Here is a 19817-nt window from a genome sequence, read left to right as displayed (position 1 = left end):
TTCATGACAGACGAGATATTTTTAAAAGCAGTCTTGCACCATTAGTCTTATGGTCAACAAATCTGTTTGCACCTTGAAAATTCTTGTTGGTCCAATAACATTTTCCAATCTGCTTTGTATTATCTTGACTCATGAGTGCTGCATTCTTGAAATGATTGCATACAGAAAAATTTGCAAATGAGTAATATAATGGAATTTGATAAAAATATATGTATTTTTTAATGAGTTATCCTTTACTCTGCAGCTTTTACACTTCCATTTAAATGGCTAAAAATCATACGTTTTCCTTTTTGGAGGCAGGAGTACACAGAAAATACAAAAGAGAAGATTCTAAACTTTGTGACATGCCGGCAGTAAAACCAAGGAGTGGTCTGAGGCATGCCGTGATGTAGTTCACGTGGGTCAGACGCTGAAAAGCTATACGGAGTAAACAAAGACGCACCGCAAAGAAATTTTGTGACAAAATACACTTTGGAGTTGAACCACAAATAAGTGAAACCATAATAATGAATTAACAAATATTTAAAGTGACTGGACACAAAACTTTTACCCCCAAGGTATTTTCTGATATAAGGCTGACCACTCACCTCTAGTGCTGATATTAGGAGTGTATGTGTGGGGAGTTATACCTCCATTACCCCATACATCTTTGTGGCAAGGTGCTTAATGAAGCACAGGGACACCTTTACTTTCTGGATTGGAGCTTATTTACTTTGTTATATTAATTGGATATGTTACTAACTAGAAACTATAAGAGTGAAAGCTTAGCTACTTTTTTTTTTTTTAAACAAACAAACAAACAACTGATTTGTCGATAAAATTAGTTGATTTAAAAGTCAGAATAAAGTTTTGCACATCACCATATGCTATATCCCATTTTAGGTCCTCCACTTTCATTACTGTTAAAAATGTACTTAGTCTCAATATTAATGTAGTGCCTTGCACATTCACCAGCCAGTTAATGCTCTCAGAGGAGCATTTTCTGCTTCCTAAAATGTGCACTTCACTATCTTTGATGTGCTCTGGATAGGCCTAAAATGGAACCTGTCAGATGAGAATTATACTCTAATCATACAAGGCAGCTTGGGGTCATGTTAGATTGTACACTAATGAGTTGGCAGTGACTGGCAGAAAACATTCACAACGGAAGTCACTTTGGAAAGGGATTTTACATGATAGAGATCAAGGCTGTGCCAAAAGATCAGATGATATGTGACGGATTGCTCCACGGTGAACTTTCATAACTAGATGAAACAGAAGATTCCAAATTTGATTCATTACTGGAAAGTTTACAGAGGATCAAATATTTCTCAGTACTTGCAAACAAATTTATAGAGCTTTTTCTCATTTGAATATTATCATACACAGGTTCTTTTAATTAATTAACATCTCAGAACCGGGTTGATTTAAGTATCAGTCGTTATAATCTTGTTAATGTAAAGAATCTCCAAACACTGTTATAAATATAGTTATACCAATATATTTTAAAAATAATTATGTGCAAGAAGTAACCAGGAATGTTGACAACCCTGATATGTGCAGTGTGTGTGAGATTGGCATGGTTACACACATTGCATATGGATAAAAGCCTTCATTTGTACAATGGAAAATAATACATACTATCATTTATTTTTCCTCTCCTTAGTATGAATCTATATTTCTCCTGTTTCTGGTCTGGTAGAAGTTTACTGACATTTCAAAGGTGTTTCCTGCCTCTATCAGGCCCTGACAATGGAGGCAGTGTGAATGTCAGTAAACTTCTACCAGACTACATGGTGTAACATCGCAGAAGACAGCCATCTTGCATCGTAAGAACCTGAAATTTCACTGACCAATAGAACATCAAAGTGTAACTTTACAAGAATACTTCAAATCAATATTTATAAATGGAGCAGAGATGGAGATTCTTACAAGATAAATACGAAGATTTTACACAATCAGCTGGCATTATCCCACCATGGACTAGAATAATCTACACATCCATACATCAAGTCAGAGGTGAAGCCTCGATGAAGGGCTGAGGTCCTGATAATGTCACAACGACAATGACAATTTATCACGTTTTATAAAGCTTTGATGAGAATAAATTTATAAGTCTTGGTTTTTCCAGCTTAAACCCCACTTCAAACCAATCTGTAATTTAATAATACAGGCAGGTTAATTATAATTCCTATATGTATATCTGTAACGGAGAAACGTGTGCAAAGGACAGAGGCCCAGTGTAAGACATCGTATATATCTTCCTAAAATATTTATTACTTTCAAAGTTTTCTAATAGTGTAATAATATTATATCAAGTGTTTGAATGATGGGATGAACATGAAGAAAGTGTCTTAATTCAGCGTTTCCACACAAGTACAACAAAGAAGTATGAAATGAACCAAGGCCCCAAAAATGCAGACTTTTTATTCTGGATGTCTAAGTATTTTCCTGGGGATACCCTGCGGGTGACTCAACATTTTCCACTTTGGGATAGCCCATATTAAAACAGGAAAACTATATCACAATATACACCCTACAGTTATTTTCATTCTTATCTCTGCTACGCTATGCTCAGTGCTGTGAAAATGTTGATTAACAATTTTATAGTGAAGTGTTTGTAATCTTTTCAGTAATGCACCTATCATATTTTAATTATAACACATTAATATGCATCCTTCAAATATTTCTTCACATCTGACCCTGACATAAACACAGACTATGAATCTGAGTTTCTTAATTCAACATTCATAAACAAAAACACCACTAATGACGAAATGTTAAGTACAGTACTAAACAAGTACAATAAATTACAGCAGCAATAGAATATACTAGCACCATTAGAATAATCTTCTGTCGGAGCCATCCTGAAAGATGCATTTACAATTCAAACAGAAGCATAAGACACTGGATAGCTTCACATTGTTCCACTTCTTGTGACATGACTATTGTCGTCAAGGTAAGTTTGAATATACCACCTCAGATTTTTCTTGAATAGTAATACAGAACTTTATCCAAAATTTCTAATCACAGAAAGTAACATAAACCCACCATGAACTGAAAGAAAGTCCTGCTGCCCTGTGATTCCCAATTAATGACCACTGACTAATGTGTACAAAGCATGAATGCAATGATAATTGGCTGAGGAATATAAATATTAGCAGAAAAACCTGCCTTCATTCAATTTTGTTATATCACAAACCTTATGAGCACAACTTTGTAATTGAACTAAGACTGTCACAGTGATCAAGTAATGTCTAACTGCTGGACCTATTACATGACAAGACATTGATTGCAAAGTAATACAATACAAATCACACAAGGGTCAACAACTAAAATGAGAGAACATTACTTCTTTCTTTGGTCTCCTGCTTCTATAGGGAAGTTCATTCAATGGACAAACTTTTTCATATTATCCTTAACAGAGTTATCAATAAAACTACCACCTCTAATCATTTTCCCATTTCTCATCTCATTTCACAAACTACATCAGATACAATGAATTCCACTCACCCAAAGCAAATGACCCAATTACCAAAGTAACATAACCTCAAAACTTACTGCATCCTTAAATAGTGTTGACTTACACTAACATTACCAAACATACAACTGCCTTGTGCTTATAAAAACTGGGAATTAAATATCAAACTATGTTGTCTTATACGGACATTGTGACCTTCAAAGCCATCTCATTTAGAGTCTTGTGAATTTTTAAGGCTGTAATTTCAGAAAGTGTCCTATGTTCAACAACACTACTTGAATCAGGTATTGTAATACTGCAAGAAAGTGGCACATATCATTATACCACTCTACGAACACCTATTACAAGAGACAGCGAGCAGATTTTGTATCCTTATAACACCAAGATACATTAATTTTTTTATATAATTTTCATTAAATATTTTGGGTTAAGATTTGTTGGCTGTTATTTCATAAAGATGTACTGACTGCATAACTTATGTAGTGCTGATTGAGGAATGCCAGAATAATTGTAAGTGATAAATCAAGTGGTACATAGGACAAAGTGGTTAATGTTTATTTTATGGCACTACCCTGAAATTCACCTATAGGAGTTACAGAAAATTATAATACCTCAGGTTAGTTATCTTCTACAGGGATTTGTGTCAGGTATCTCTTGCATGTGCCACAGTGTTGAATATTTTGCACAATCAGAACTTAAAAATTCACTAGGTCACTACCTGCTGTCAAGAAGCTCCTAGTCTTGTGAAGTACTGGTTCAGTTCAAAGAAATAACATTACAAGATAAAGATACACAGAAAAAAACACATCAGTAGCTGTGGAGAGCCACACAGATTCTTTGGCAACATAATTTAAACCTCCATGTCATAATTATTAAGTAGCTTTGCTACATGTCACAAAAAGTATGATTAAACTTTACAGTCTGAAGTTGTTTTGAGGTGGGGTGACTGTATCAGCAATTAAACTGCATCTGGCAGATTATAGCATACAAAATTATGAGCTCATTATGCATGTTATGCATCAGGAAGTTATGTGAACAATGTAAACTGTAACCAACAGTCTTAATAAATTTCAATGTCAAGCCATGCATCTATCCTCACTCTAGAACTCTTGCTTCCTATAAATAATTTATGTGAAAAATAAGGTAATGGACATAACGGATTCCAATCCTGTCAGACCATGGATATTTTCCTGCAGTGTTATGCATTATCATAATGACAAATGACATGCCATATGATAAGCTGATGATCTACCATCCGTTGAGTCCTACTACCACTTATTTAGATTCAGATTATTCTGTATCAGAACAAGCCAGTAGGCCCAAATCCAAGAAAATAAGACAATTAACAGGAAGGAGGAGAATCAGAAGAGGAGGCAGAGTTTGAACAGGCATCATGGTTACATGGGGTTTATGTGATTCTCATAATAAACAGGGATTATTTCCTCAACAGCATTAACCAACTGATCTTTGTAATGGAGAAGTGTTGTTTTGTTTGCAGTACGACTGAATAGACGAGCTACAGCTTCATAGTGTTAAGTAATGATCAATCACACAGAATAAAAAATGATGTTGCCCAAATCTGAAATTAAAACAATAAGATAAAATTTACCAAACTGTGTATGATAAAGTGAAAAACTAATAATGCTCCTATCACCAACTGAACCTTGTGGAGTCATGTATAGAAGCAGTCATTTCACCAAAAGGAATTGCTATGGCTCTGTTTGCATAAAAAAGCCAACACCCACTTAAAAATACTGCTGGTAGCTTAATGACTAATCTTGAAGATGATGCACACTTCCAGAAAGATTGTCTGCAGTGATTACCTCCCAAACATTAAACATTTCAGGTTAAACAACGAGAGATGAAAGTATGAGTAACACAGTCCCTTGTTCTGAACAGATAACCCCACCTCTCAAAAAACATAAAAGTAATACAGGCCCAAGTATTACTAGTTACATTTCACTAATTGCATATATTACAACTGCAATGTGTCCTGAACAGACTGGGTCAAATCAGAACATTTTCAGAAAAGACAGAAACAGAGTCACTTGAACCATCGCTACTGAAACCATGTGCATTAGGAACTAAAGTCTCAATTTAAGTCTTCGAAGGATTCACATATGCAAAATATGGCAGGAATATCTCTCTGAATGAGCATGCTTTAACGTACATTTCAGGTATGAAAATCGATACTTCAAACCACTGCTGGTATCATTTCTTGCCTCTATCTCCAGAAAGTAGCCACAATCCAAAATGACATATATCAGAATAATCAAAATGATGATGGCACATTAACCAACTTTCTAATGCCACTATAATATATCCTGGCACTAAATGGGTTAAATACCATGTGCTGGCTTTGAACCACACCATATTTCAATTTTGTGGTCTGCCTCAATCCATTCAGCAATGTTCTCTGTTGTCAATAAATTTGAAACATCCTGTATATTAAAACAAACATTACATATATAAAGCTTTGTGCTGTTTAAGTCTCTGCAGTTTCATATGTACATTTAGAAGGTAAATTATTATTAAGTACAGTAATATATATATATATTACTCTAACATAAAGTTTTGGTTATTTACATATGTGTATTATATACAAAACACAATTTTTGCTTTTCAATATTACGTACTTTAAGTCTCTATTTCGTGACAATGTTAACTACTTAAATTGTAGTCAGTTTGTAAATTTGTTACAAAATTACCAAAATGGCCCAATTATACATGCAATGCATTTTATTTATAAGGTTGTAAAATTAATTGTCACCTTATAATTGCCCCTTATTAAAATATTATGACACTGCTCTTCGGCCACGTTTCCGAAGACGGAGCATGGTCACCACATATTCAAGACTGCCCTATAATTGGGCCAATATGATAAATAAATATGCCATATTATAACTGAACCTTCCAGATGCAGTACTTTCAAGGCAAAAAATGTTAAAAGCAACAGAAAATATTATAATAGCAAACAAAATGTACACTACTAACAATTACTGGTTTTATAAACAAAGAACATATAGACAAATACACAGAAACAGTTTCTTTTGTTCTTGTTAGTTTGTGCAACCTTTCCTTGGAATCCCCCTCTATATTAATCCACAATCTAGGAAATACATTACAATTGAGCATGACCGTCTACTGTGCATGGTTTTACTCATATGACCATTATATATTATTACAATGATTCACGGTATGTCAAATGGTAATTGTTACTGATGTATCAATCTAATAACCCAGAAACCAGACCAATCACATTTAAACTTTAAGTTGTCAGATTCTTTTCACATGTTTCATGACAAAAATGTGCCTACTGATCATAGGAAAATGATACAGGCCAAAAACACCCAATTTTTTTAGCGTAGGTCCCCAGTACAAGCAACTGTAGACTGACAGACAGCATCTTTTATTTGTATCTGCATATATCAGATGTTTAGTGACTAAGAAAATTTAACATCATGAATTGTGGTCAGAGTTTGAGTCTAAGATAGTACTCTTTAAAATATACTTCTAAGCTACTGGTCTATATTTCAAAAGAACATTTAAAATCTATTTTAAAATACAGTTCTTATTTAATCTTTTATAAATCTGAATGAAAATCAATCAAAGTTAGATAAAAAAACAATCTAACTTTCCCAACATGGGAGAACCCATGAGATGAATTTCCTCTATACTTCATGATGAGGGATAAAAATTGGGGAAGTATGTTCCACCAAAAAATTAGTATCTACCTAAAAGTCAACACAGTATTACTAACCAGGAGACCAACATGTACAAGAATGAATTTTTCAAACCCCTTCTATCACCACACAGAAATTTGTTTGTATAATGATCAGATAAATAAAACTTGCACTGTAGATATGTGGATGAACACCATACAGCCTCACACTCTACAATCTAGTAGGCCATTACTATAACAACTCAAACCCAAGAATGAAATATGACTGATAATATTTGCATTGATGGTTTCATGTCTGGGCTGAGCCGTACGTCCCTGCTGGTGGGCGATATGGCTTTGGTAACGTAAGTAGCTGAAGACTATTGAATGCATATTTGCGGACACCAGTGTTCTTATAAGTGTTCTCCCTACGGCACCCCTCGCTGGAACAGAACAATTCACAGTGCACAATGTTCTACATGTTAACCATAACATCTAGTGTATAGGAAATGTACATCCTAAATATTAGGTTGACATAGTTACATTTATTTTTCAAGTTCTGGTTTAATATGCTAACAGTTGCATGAACAATACAGACATCTCAAAGACATTCTCATTTTCTGTCAATATAATGGAATATATCAATGGTTCTCACCCCCTCCTGATTCATGGACATATGGAGGGGGGAAAACAACCAGTACTGGATTTTCTGAGGATTGACAAGAAACTGAGCTCAAATTGTACTGTACAAATAGTCAGCAAATCTAATTAATATGAGCATATTTAAACATGTTTATTTACAATCTAAAAATAAATGTTTTCAAGCAATGCTTTCTCTGCGGCAGTATGGCACTTCTCTTTAAAAAAATATACATATATATAAATTAATGTTAAACTATGTTGAGATTTTTTAGCATAACCTCAAAGTTACACCACTTTTATCTTAAGAAAACTGCCTTCATGTGGTATTCAAGTCAAAGAAATGTAATAATCATCCACACTGACATTAACAATTATAAATAATGCATGAGGGCATATAAGATATTTTCAGTGGTCACAAACTATCAATCAATACATAATAATAGAAACTGTGACTTACCTAGCAATGCTATGAAACAAATTGTAATAATGCATGACATAAATTAATTAGTTGTTAAAGGAAAATGCTGTGGAAAAATTAGGCCTATATATAATATAATATTAACCAGAACTTAGGACCAAAGAAAGCTACAGAGTAATTACCACTCCTTTGTATTTGGATGGCCTGGGTTCAACTCTCAGCCCAAAACCTAGTTTCTCTGACTGTAGTTCATCATGGTTTTCCTCACTCCAACCAGGCAAATGCTGGAATATTACCCTAAAATAGGTAACTCCTTCCTTCCATATCCTTTCCAACTTGTTATTCATGAATTATACCATCAATTGGCACTTTATAACATCAACTATTAATTGCACTGTTAAATAAATTATAAATAAAATAAATGAGTTATGGCAGCACACAACACAAAATAATGTTTTAAATGATAATATAATTTTGAATTTGTAATTTCTTACCTGTAATTTTAGCATTTTAACTGTAAATCAAATATTAATAGTATGAGGGTTGTTCAAATGAAACCAGTTTGTGGCACTACTAGTAAAATACGTCTGGTTGCAGGTGATAATGTGTCTCTTTGCATGGCACACCAGCACTGGCCATGATGTTCACAGGTTAATTAGGGCAAACAGAAATAATGTGTTATGGTTAAATTCTAGGTTTCAGGGTGCAGAATCTCTCAAAACAGAATGTTTTCTTTCATACGAATGCTCCGCCAACTGCCGACATTCAAGGACCCTGACGTGCCATCAAAACACAGCACTTTTATGGAACCCTTGAAGATCTTTGAACTGTCATTAGAAGAAAACATCTTAGTATGATAACGAAGAGTGTCATTGCACTGCATGACAATGTCCATCCTGATGTGATGTGCACTACCCAAAACAAACCGGAAGGTGCTGTATCATCCTTCAAACAGCCTAGACCTGTTACTATGTGATTTTCATGTTGTCAGCTCATCAAGAGGGCTGTGGATTCACATCAGACAAGTATGTCAGGACCAGGGCCATAGTGGCACAGTTGCCCTCACACAGCCCAGGAACTTCTTTATGGAGGGGTTCCATTGGCTGGTGTATCAAAGGGATGCCTATCTCGATTTCCATGGAGATCATTTATAATGACCTCCACATTTTTGCCCAGAATAATGCTCAAAAGGGTTTCATTTATACAAACCTCACAGTTAATGTTGGAAAACAATATCAAACATATGTAAAATCCATTTAATAACTCATAAAGGTTGTAAACTGCATCTAATATCAAAAATCAAATTATGCAAAGATCCAATTATAATACAAGTGTTTAAAAATGTAACCTAACCAAACAATTTATCCTTAAGTTAGGTTAAGTTAGACAGTGTTTACTGCCAATTGTTACATATAATACAGTGATAATACTACACTATAAATTAAAAAACAAATAATAAAGCACATCAGTATCCAGTTTTCTCCAGTCACTTCATTCCTCTGTGGTACAAATATTCACCTCAGCACTCTGTACTCAGACATCCTTCATCTGTGTTGTTCCATTAATGTGATAGACCAAGTTTCACATCCATAGAAAATAACAGGTACATTTATAGTTTTGTATGTTTTATTTTTGTTTTTTTTATAGCAGATGGGAAGACAAATATCTACAATCTCAACTCTGAATAAATTAAAGCATAAAAATTTGCTTCCACTACACAGGATCTCACCTTCTCATGCAGTCAAGAGGTCGCTGAATCTCGTGTTCTGACAGGCCGTACTCTGCTACCAAGACATGACACTGCTCCAAAGTCACAGACATCCCAGTTCTGTCTTTGGCACTTTTGCAGCTTGTAAACCGAAGACCTACAGAATCAGTAAACAAAATGTAAAAAAAAACATTTATGAGCTGCAGCCATAACACACCTACATTCTCGACTGACTTTCAACCACAGTGAAATAAAATATTCTTCTCAGGGAACTGCCGTAATTCCTCCTCCGAACACCCACTACTCCACTGTACACACTCTTCTAAGCTAAACAGCTGTCTTGGGGCTGCAAGACTTGAAGCCACAATCAGTTTGTCTAGCATCTGTGGTAAAATGGGCACAGTTTTCTACGTCTTTCTCACTCATTTAATTTCTTCCATTCACAAAAAATAAAATGAGCTAGTTATTCATATTAAACTATATATATATATATATATATTTACCAAACAATCAAACTGAAGGTTTAACCTATAATGTATGCGGTTAAAGACGTAAATATGACGTTTCGTACGATGAAACATTTTAAAAACTTTACAAAATTTTATATGGACTTAGCCACATTCAAATGGTACTCTCATGTCTACAACTAAAAGTTATCAAGCTGGATACATGTTACCTTTCATTCTGCGGCAGATCCGTGATGAGAGGTGCAGTACATCCACGTTCTTACTCTGTTTAGTATGCACGGCCACCTTCAGGCTCTCCACTAGCTCTAACAGAGATGGCTGTAGAGGGGCACACGTAGGCCCTACACAAACAATATTGCAGAGGCGCATGCTGTACAATATTGCAGAACATCACACTGATGAAATGGTAATGCACAAAACTTGGTATGTATTATCTACAGTTCATTTAATGATACTGTCAACAGCTCAGAATATATAGCACTGAATATGATGATCAATATATAATAAAACGTGATAAAGAAGGAAGATGTGACCTAATTTAAAGTAAAATCTCAACATTTCCCTGGTGGCATGGAGGAAAATCACAAAAAAAACCTCAGTCATAATAGTCAATCTCCAGGCTGATATTTGGACGTGGGACATTCTATATATGAAGCAGGAATACCAACTACTCAGCCATTATGTTCAGAAAATTATAATCCAAGTTCATCAAAATTAATAATTGAATAATTGTGCATAAAGTGAGGCAAAGGTATCTGCAATTAAAAATTACTTATTATATAAAAATCCTAGGTATTACATATAAATTTCTAAATGAATCCTCTAGTCATATTATCCTAGTCCACACCCACACACACTGATTCTTTAAGAACCACTTTAACATTATCCTCCCATCTGTGCCTAGGTCTCCAAACTGGTTCCTTCCTTTCCTCCCAAGTGAAATGAATCAATTTCTCATCTCTCATGTACGCTAACATACTGTCCACCTCATCCTTATTTATAAGATCCACAAAATGCTCTCTAAACCACAGGAAAAGTTTCTTATGATAACCTCCTTAAGAAGTAAACAACATTTTGTTCTGTGACACCTGCAATCACCCAATCATGCTCATTACTAATGACGACGACAGTGTATACGCATACGCAGCATTTTACCTCTCTGTCCTGGGAGATCCGCTGGAAGATGAAGCTTTCGGAAGCGGTGGTAGTACTCATTTACCCTCTCATAATTGTCAAGATTGCTCTTGTCCTGAGGTCTGGTGTTACCCAGACTCTCTGCCAATGTTGCCATCTCATTGATGCCAACATTGAAAAAAACAGGAGTTACAGTGAAAGACCTCGATGACTGTGAGAGAGGTAGCATAGAATGCACGGAGTCCGGCACGGGAAGAACAACAGTGAGAGCTGAACGGGAACCAACGACACGTGGAACTGGATGCTGCTGTGGTGAAGATGGTAAACAGGATCTGTAAGACAGCACAACCAGTAAACTTCTTTGAAGTGGCCATTTTAATGAATTAGAAAGTAATGAATGGGGGACAGGAAGACAGGTTGTAAGGTTGAGAAGTGAATGGAAATTGATCATGACTGCATCCAAATGGCAAGCTCCAATATTAGCAATACTGAACCTTCAACTTAATTCCAGCTAAGATAGTTTTAGTCCGTGGGAAAGAAATGAAGTCACATTCACAATTCTCACTGAAAATAAGTGAGATGAGTTTCATGCTACATTACATATGGAAGCTTCAAGTTCAATACTTTCTACAAAGACAACAGCAATGTACATACCTGAAAAAGTGCAAATTTTATGAAGTACAAGATTAGGAGAGACTTCCAAATTTTGACAGTGGTGAGTATGAAGATGACCGTCTTCCAGGCACCTCTAAAATATCAGTAAAGTTCTACCAGATTACACAGTACAACATCCTGGAAAACAATCATCTTCCTACAAGATTAATTTTTCCTTCCAACATTTGATTGCAGGACCTAAAAGATCCCTGATACCAATCGCATAAGATAGTCTTCCAATAAGAAAGCCCATATTCTCAGCGTGACTATGGATCCCACAACTGTTCTCTTTCGCCATGCTGTTATATGTAATGCATAACAAGCACTTATGTCTTGTCTCCAACACACTACTACTGAGTTAACTTTTCCTACTGCTCTATACTTACTTGGAGCTGCTGTTTGTGCACCTAGTGAGGGTGAAGGTCACTGTCAGGAGGTCCTCAACAGCAACAGCCATGTCCCCCCACATATCAATCTCATCACCACAGTAGCTCAGTAGCCCCTCAAACGAGATGAGAGGTCCGAGCGTTGTAAGCACCATGAGGAATGTGGGGTCTGGCTTCTGGCACCACAGCTTGGCCATCAGCCCCACTACAAGAGACGTCAGCTGCCAGAAGATGCACATTAATATTTTTTTAGAAACAAATGCAGAATTACTTGGCCCACTTCCTTCTCAGACTTCCGTGTGGCAACCATCTACAAGGTTTTGCCAACATTTTAAAAATATACCTGGTTTGCTTCACACAAGTATATATCTAGCCCACTGTAGTCTCAGTTGCTTACCAATACTTGAAGAAGCACAAAATCACAAAATTTTCTACTAATTTTCTACTTCCCATTTAATTCTCCAATCATTCATCCCTCTTACATCCACATGCTTTACTATCAAAATGTTTCCAAATTCTTGTAATTTTTGTTCTTCCTTCAAAATAAAAGATCACATTTCATAAATAATATGATAATTTCAATACTACTCAATTTATATGTTACTAATGCAGCACCAATCATTGAAGTTATTCTGCAATGATAATATTAATGACATCATTTACTAAAGCCATGAATCAGGAAATGGATGACACAAAACAGGAAAAGCCATGAGACAATCTACGACAGTGAGATACTGTACCTCAAATATACTTAATATAGCAGAAAAATTTGGAAGACAGGAATATTTGGACAATCCAAACCTGACTGAACTGAATGATATCTGAAGAGTACTAATAAATTAATACAGAAATACCACTACAATTTATTCTACTATTAAGTTTAAACATTACTTGAACTCACAGCCTGTGAAAAGCAGACATCTCGACGGTAACGCACGTTGCAAGCTCTCTGTGCACCTCGCACATCCTCCTGTACTCGAAACACACTGTGTGTGAGTCTCGCGGTCTTCAACAGACCATCCATGGCTTGTCGAAGTTTCCTCATGCTGGGACGCAACTCACATGTCCAATCCACGATAGAAGCAAAGTCTAAGCCTTCGGTAAATTTGTTGCGTACAGTAGAACAGTTCCTCCCTACAGCACCATTTACAGCCTTCTGCACCGTGTCCACTGCCTTGTTTATCACGTCATCACTACTCATACTAGTTGACAGTCCAATTGATTCCAGCCTTTGAGATTTGTCCTCAATCTTCTCTTTTGCATTTTTTTCTATAATGTCACCTGTGCTTGAAATATTACTTCCACCATTGGTACTTGTTGGCTGAACTGTCACCACAGAATCTTTGCCACTGCCCTCATCTGCAGTAGCCTGAGTCGAGAGACCACCACGAAAGCTACGTGATCTTCCCATCCCACGCTGAGAGGACCTCAGCCGCACGGCAGGGCTACCGCAACGTCCACAAAGAAACTTGACCTTGCTAACAAGACACATGACACTAGCTTCAATGTTCAGCTGTGTGAGATCCCATGGTTCGGGTTCATCCGTGGGCTTGTAGTAGTTAGCAGATGGAGAACTACACATGGCCTGTGTATCCAAAAATCTTCGACCTAGGTCACAGTCAAAACCATTGGACATTCCTATTGATCTATCTTCTACATCTGACACGTCATTGCAATTTCCTAATCTGTCCTGATTGGCCTGATTATTCATCAGCTCCTCCGCTTCATTTTCATCCCTTGCATTTTGGTCTGAACCATCTTTTGATCCTTCTTCAGAATCTGGAAAAATTTCAAATTGTGTCTCACTCCCTGAAAGGGAATCTTTTGATCTGGACCCATAACTTTTCAATGCTGTAATGGAAGCAGTGTCTGCATCTGCCACCTTGTGAGCTGTTCCGTTGGGTGGAAGGCTCCAGAAAACTCGGGTACAGTGCGGACTGTCTGGGGTGACAAGGTCATCTATATCAGGTGACTTCATATCAAAATTAAGTTGCTGAGTGATGCGCCGGTATGGAGAAAGTACTTGCGGATGTCGAAATTCCAAACTGCGTGGGCCATCCTCTCCATCAACAGGGTCTTCAGGTATAGGTTGCGAAACTTTGTGTTCCTCTACAAAGGACAGAGCTTCTTCAACAAGCCCTGGGTCCCACAGGCTTAGAAGAATCCGTGTCTATAAGCCAAAAACTACAGTTTGCAAAATTGTGAAAACAATAAAAGAAACTATGATGATGTACCCTCATGTTCAAAAATATTAAAATGTTCAGAACAGTTCAGAAAATATTTCTGTAAAAGATCTGTAAGAAAAGAAGGGGAAAAAAATATAAACAAGTACTGATTACTATAGAGCAACGTCCGTCACTCTCCAGTGTTTACTCCACTAACATGGAAGAAGACACCATCCACACTGATTGAAAATACATAAATGAAAAATTGTCAGAAAATATTTTGCCTTTCAACACAAACCTTGGATATCATATCCTCACAAATAGGGAGCATTCCAGCAGTCTGCTTCTCTTTAGCCAACTTCATAAGGGCCCTCATTCCATCTACCACTTCCTGACGCAGCTGTTTAATAGCCTGAAACAAGAACTCAGTTCATTAATTCTTTTCCTAATGCCACGAAAATAAAATTGTGCTCAGCGCAGTCTGACAAACTTATCACTTCGGCAGCCCAAGGCAAACTGAATAACTGTTGTACTTAACCGAACTTAACCTTTCTTTCATAATTTATTAGAGTTTTCAAATGACACCCATCCGTTGTGCTGCTAGCAAATGTGGTTGGTTGCAGGTTTGTGGTAAGCTTTGTGAAGTCTATGTAATATTTATTAACCCACAAGGGGTCATGGAAGTTACCATTCCTCACTCACTTGTATGGCATCGTGCGCTATTAATATTTTGCTTGGTCCTTGCAGAGTTGGATTTGTTCTTGAAGGTGATTCTTTTAGCTGCTGCAGCAGTCTGTGAGCAGAAAACATTTGTGATATAAAACGTACTTAAAACGCTACCTTCAGCATGCTTTTTTCTCCTTAGTAAATAACACTGCTTACTTTATAAGGCCCCCATTCTTTGACTTATGTGAGTGGGCAGTGAAGGCTCCCACGGTGATGATATCATAAAAGCCACATTTTCTTAGTGTGTCATTTTGAACCCACATCCGTTGCAGATGCAGATTTACGGGAGCAAATTCTAGCATTCGATCATTTTTACGGGAACTTGGTTTAAAAAAACTTCCTGTAAGAAGAAAATAAATATCTTGACACATTCACATCTGCGTGGCTTAGTGACTCCCTACAAACACCAGCTGATGCAAACTTGACATAAACACAACACACGCTGCAATGCTTATTCTACAGAATAACTATTTAGCAGATTTGTACAGATTCTCGCAAACTACACATTCAATTCCAAGAAAGATAAAACTTGTAATGAACCCTCAGAGTTGTCAAATTATTTTCACCACAATCAATATCTGCTTATACCTTTGTGTGCCTCAAGATTTTCTTTTGCTTGTGAGTAGAGGTGCAAAAGATGGAGATGTCGGTCTAGCAGTTCTACCTGACGTGTGTGCCAAGGTTCATGTAGCTCACCCATTCCTGCCACTTCCTGAAGAAGTTCCTTTTCTTCCTGGATCCACAGAGCTCTGCAAACAACGCAGTAAATACAAATATTTACCTCTTGTTCATTTGTCTGAACAGAAGAGAGACGGATTGGGTACCGAAAAAAGAAATAAAGATATATTGTAAGTTACACTCCTACTGACACTCTGGCATTAGAACCTGATGGTTAAACATGAATAACAAACAATTTAGGAAATGAATAGCATAAAAATTCTGGTGAATTTGACCTCTGAACTTGGTGAGTGGTAGGAATTGCCCAGACAGTGTTTCCCCATACAGGAATTCCTGACCTTTGTCAATGGCTCGGTCCGTTAAGAGAAGTGTGGTAACACAATGCTGCACACATGTTCTCTTGTTCCTTTTATTTAATCTAATATGTGCGCAATCCCATTGATTTCTGTTCAAGATGTGTTCTCAGACTTCAGACTGGTTACAATACACATATAAAGTTCCTAACATTGTTCAGAATTCGACCAAAATTAGAATGTGTCGACAAATATTAGTAAAACTACCTAATATCGAATTTCAGAAAATTTATATTGATAATGCAGTTCATTTTCTATGAACTTTTTTAATATCGGGTCAGCACTGTTACTACTGCCAGCATCTTGTCGAGATAAGCCAGATAGTAAAGTCTGGACCTTGAGGAGATGTGTTCGAACGCAGACTGAATAAAAACAGTGCTTTAGGAACAACGGTGCTATACAGACTAACTTCATACTTAACAAATAATGCCTCCAAATTAACAAAAGCAGTACTTACAGCAACTGCTGTGGAAACAGGAAACACAGCTTACTTTCTGCCATAACCTCATGAACATAAATATCACCACCAAGACCAGAGTGAAAACGGTATGTGTGCACATGTGGGTTGGCGAACAGGACACAAAGTTGGCCCTGGTGTGGAAGTTTCAGCTTGGTGCCAAGTCGAGGAGGCAGAGACTGTGACCTCCGATGGGAATACACCTGCAAATCCCGACTTTTATACGACTTTCTAACCAAAGTAAAACATCTAGTAATATGTAACACAAAACAACTGTGGGCTGGAAATGAGAAAAAAGAACAGTTTGCATATCTGTAAATACCATCTACAATTGTCATAAAAGTTTTCTTTACCTAAAATATGGTCAACCAAACAAAATTACGAGCACAACATTATTACTTACTACAGCTATATCGTGTTCAGGTACACTTCTGCATGGAGTAGACTCAGTGCTACCACCCTTGTCTTCAGGTTCCAAGTTCCACACTGTGAGGGTGAGAAAACCAACTGTGGTACCAGCAGGAGAGAGCAATGGGATGCGGAGTCTGTCTGTTTCCTGGACTGCACCTAATGTTACCACAGACGATCCAATAGGCGTTGCTGTTTGAGATACGTGTTCACGCATATCATACGCTGTAAGTCGAACGCGTGTATCACTGCTCAGACCATCACTGGCTCGGAACGTTACCGTGTTGAGAAAGCCTGGGTTACTGCTCCTCTGTGGAAATAAAGTGAGAATCATCCATCACCTTTGGATGTCTTGATGTCAGTGCACACACACATCCATACTGAACTCAGAAGACACAATAAAAAGTTGTATCTTTGAAACTTACTACCATGCTGAAAACCACAAATAATATTATCCTTATAAATATGTAGAACAAAAATGCATGTAAAAGTTAAAATTACATAACCTACACCATAATAGGAGCTAGGACAGCTAAGTCAGAATAGGGTCTGATTACTGATTGATCCCCCGCAAGGGCAAAGGATTTTTCTCCTAGCCTCTGCATCCAAACCTGCTTTGAAGCTAACCCAACATCCTATCTAACAAAAACAGGGGTACTTACCCTTGGGGTAAAGCATGGCCAGGGCATGATGCTGACCATTCACCTAGTCTAGTGCCAAGAACATTCCAATAGTGCCAAATGGAGAGAAAGCTTTGTGACTCAGAGCCATTCCACATCCAGCGAATATATAAATATCTCTGCCAGGAATCGAGCCTCACCGTCTGCCAGTCGATTCAATAAAAGAGCTACCATGACTCAAAATGCAGTTTCATAATCACAAACATCTTACCTCGATCACCTCAGTTTTGGCATACTTGACCCAAACTGCGTCTGTAGGAATGTACACATGAACAACCAACACAGGGTTGGGTGGACGACCATGTCCATCACACAGGAGGTTGTCACACGCCAACGAAATTTCACAGAGGGGAAGTTCAGATGGATCTGGTAGAAACATACATAATTTAAAAAGCTGTTTTAGGAAATAATTTATCATTATATTTTTTGAGAATAATATACAATATTCTTCTTCAATGTAACCTGTTCTTGAAATTGGCTCACATAAACACACTTAGGTGGTCAACTTTCACACCTCCTTATTCCAAATTTTTTTTACACATTTCTTATCTGCTACATGCCCCACTAATCACGTCCTTCTTCTCTGACAGTCCTGGGGAAACAGCAGAAAAAAATTATTTTTATCAGTTTACTCAATTCATTTTGTTCGTGCCGGCCAGGTCCAAAATTTTTCCTCAGCATTTTGTCACACATCTGGACACACCGTGCCATGGTGACGTTGAAACCACATATGTAATATTATAAATTAAAACAAGGAACCTACCAACAGTGTTGCCCCTTCGTATCCTCAACATGTGGACATCCAAATCTGGATCTTGTCCCCGACACAGCTCCATCCTCTGCTGCAATGCCAGCAGCTGGGAACGCATGCAGTCGTAGCTTGCCAGCTGGATGGCTTGCAGCCATGCATCCCTCTCCCCTTCTGAATATGCTGCAAGATGCTGACTGAGTCCTCCATCAAACACTACCAATATAACACAGCTTAATCAATTATACAAGGGTGTGAGTATGAAGAAAGCTGTCTTTTGAGATGTTGTGTCAAATAGTCTGGTAGAAGTTGACCCTAATGATGAAAGCAGAGAGATCACATTATTGCATATACATGTCCTCTGTCTGACATTTTCAATTTGCTGTACGTGGGACATCAGAACATCTGTATTCCTACCCTTATGACCTTGAAACTTTCTGTCCTTGCCAAGGCCTTCCTCCCACTCATGCACACCTACAAACACAACCTTTGGAATACAAATAACACAGATTAGCTCTCTTACAATCCCCATATTCTCCACTTGATCAGGTACTCATGTTGCATTAGTAAACATAACACGCTGACTGTAATGTTCTTGTCATTATTTCATCTCTCTCTCTGCATAATACTATTGTCTGTAGAGTTGTCATTATTGGTTCTCCATTTAGCATGCTTCAAAATTATATTTACCCAAGACTTCAGGAAGCACTTAACTTCACTTTAATGGAATGATCCAGCAATATTACAAACAAGACAATGGTTAATGTCTGTAAAGTTATGCTGAAAGAACACGGCACAGAAGGGATTTCTGCAAGATGAAATGTTTTGAAATGTTGGCTATCTTACCAAAAACAAATGGTCTGAGAATCTTCTGCCACATACTGGGCATTCACTAGAATACTGTGAGCTACGTATATACAAGCGACATACTGAACTGTCTGATAATAGTAGTGACTCATGCAATATGTAAATGATTCAGTATGTTTTTCAAAATGAAGTAGCTAACCAAACTTCTGTCATGCATGTCCAGACAACCTAATTCTCATTTAAAACAAGAATTAAAGAATTACCT

At 37.1% G+C, this 19817-nt stretch overlaps 1 protein-coding gene across 5 annotated transcripts in view; it reads right to left on the bottom strand.

Moving 5' to 3' along the window:
- Positions 1-793: 793 nt before the first annotated feature.
- The window catches only part of LOC110836259 (inositol polyphosphate-4-phosphatase type I A), a 59116-nt gene continuing 40092 nt past the window's right edge, over positions 794-19817 (bottom strand). For all 5 annotated transcript variants that reach the window (XM_022077274.2, XM_087342483.1, XM_022077275.2 and 2 more), the window contains 14 exons: positions 18761-18961; positions 18209-18363; positions 17313-17627; positions 16910-17112; positions 16010-16170; positions 15578-15761; positions 15398-15488; positions 14994-15107; positions 13432-14700; positions 12531-12751; positions 11512-11822; positions 10566-10697; positions 9911-10046; positions 794-7564 (listed from right to left, as the gene is read on the bottom strand). In XM_022077274.2, the coding sequence (XP_021932966.1) occupies positions 7432-7564; positions 9911-10046; positions 10566-10697; positions 11512-11822; positions 12531-12751; positions 13432-14700; positions 14994-15107; positions 15398-15488; positions 15578-15761; positions 16010-16170; positions 16910-17112; positions 17313-17627; positions 18209-18363; positions 18761-18961 (3626 nt within the window). In that variant the 3' untranslated portion in view covers positions 794-7431. The remainder of the gene's footprint in view (positions 7565-9910; positions 10047-10565; positions 10698-11511; positions 11823-12530; positions 12752-13431; positions 14701-14993; positions 15108-15397; positions 15489-15577; positions 15762-16009; positions 16171-16909; positions 17113-17312; positions 17628-18208; positions 18364-18760; positions 18962-19817) is intronic.

This window comes from Zootermopsis nevadensis, unplaced genomic scaffold (assembly GCF_977971745.1).
Source record: "Zootermopsis nevadensis isolate Lab colony 2312 unplaced genomic scaffold, Znev_1.0 Znev_ptg000003l, whole genome shotgun sequence".
Classification (NCBI taxonomy): domain Eukaryota; kingdom Metazoa; phylum Arthropoda; class Insecta; order Blattodea; family Termopsidae; genus Zootermopsis; species Zootermopsis nevadensis.
This window is presented reverse-complemented; position numbering and strand designations above follow the sequence as displayed.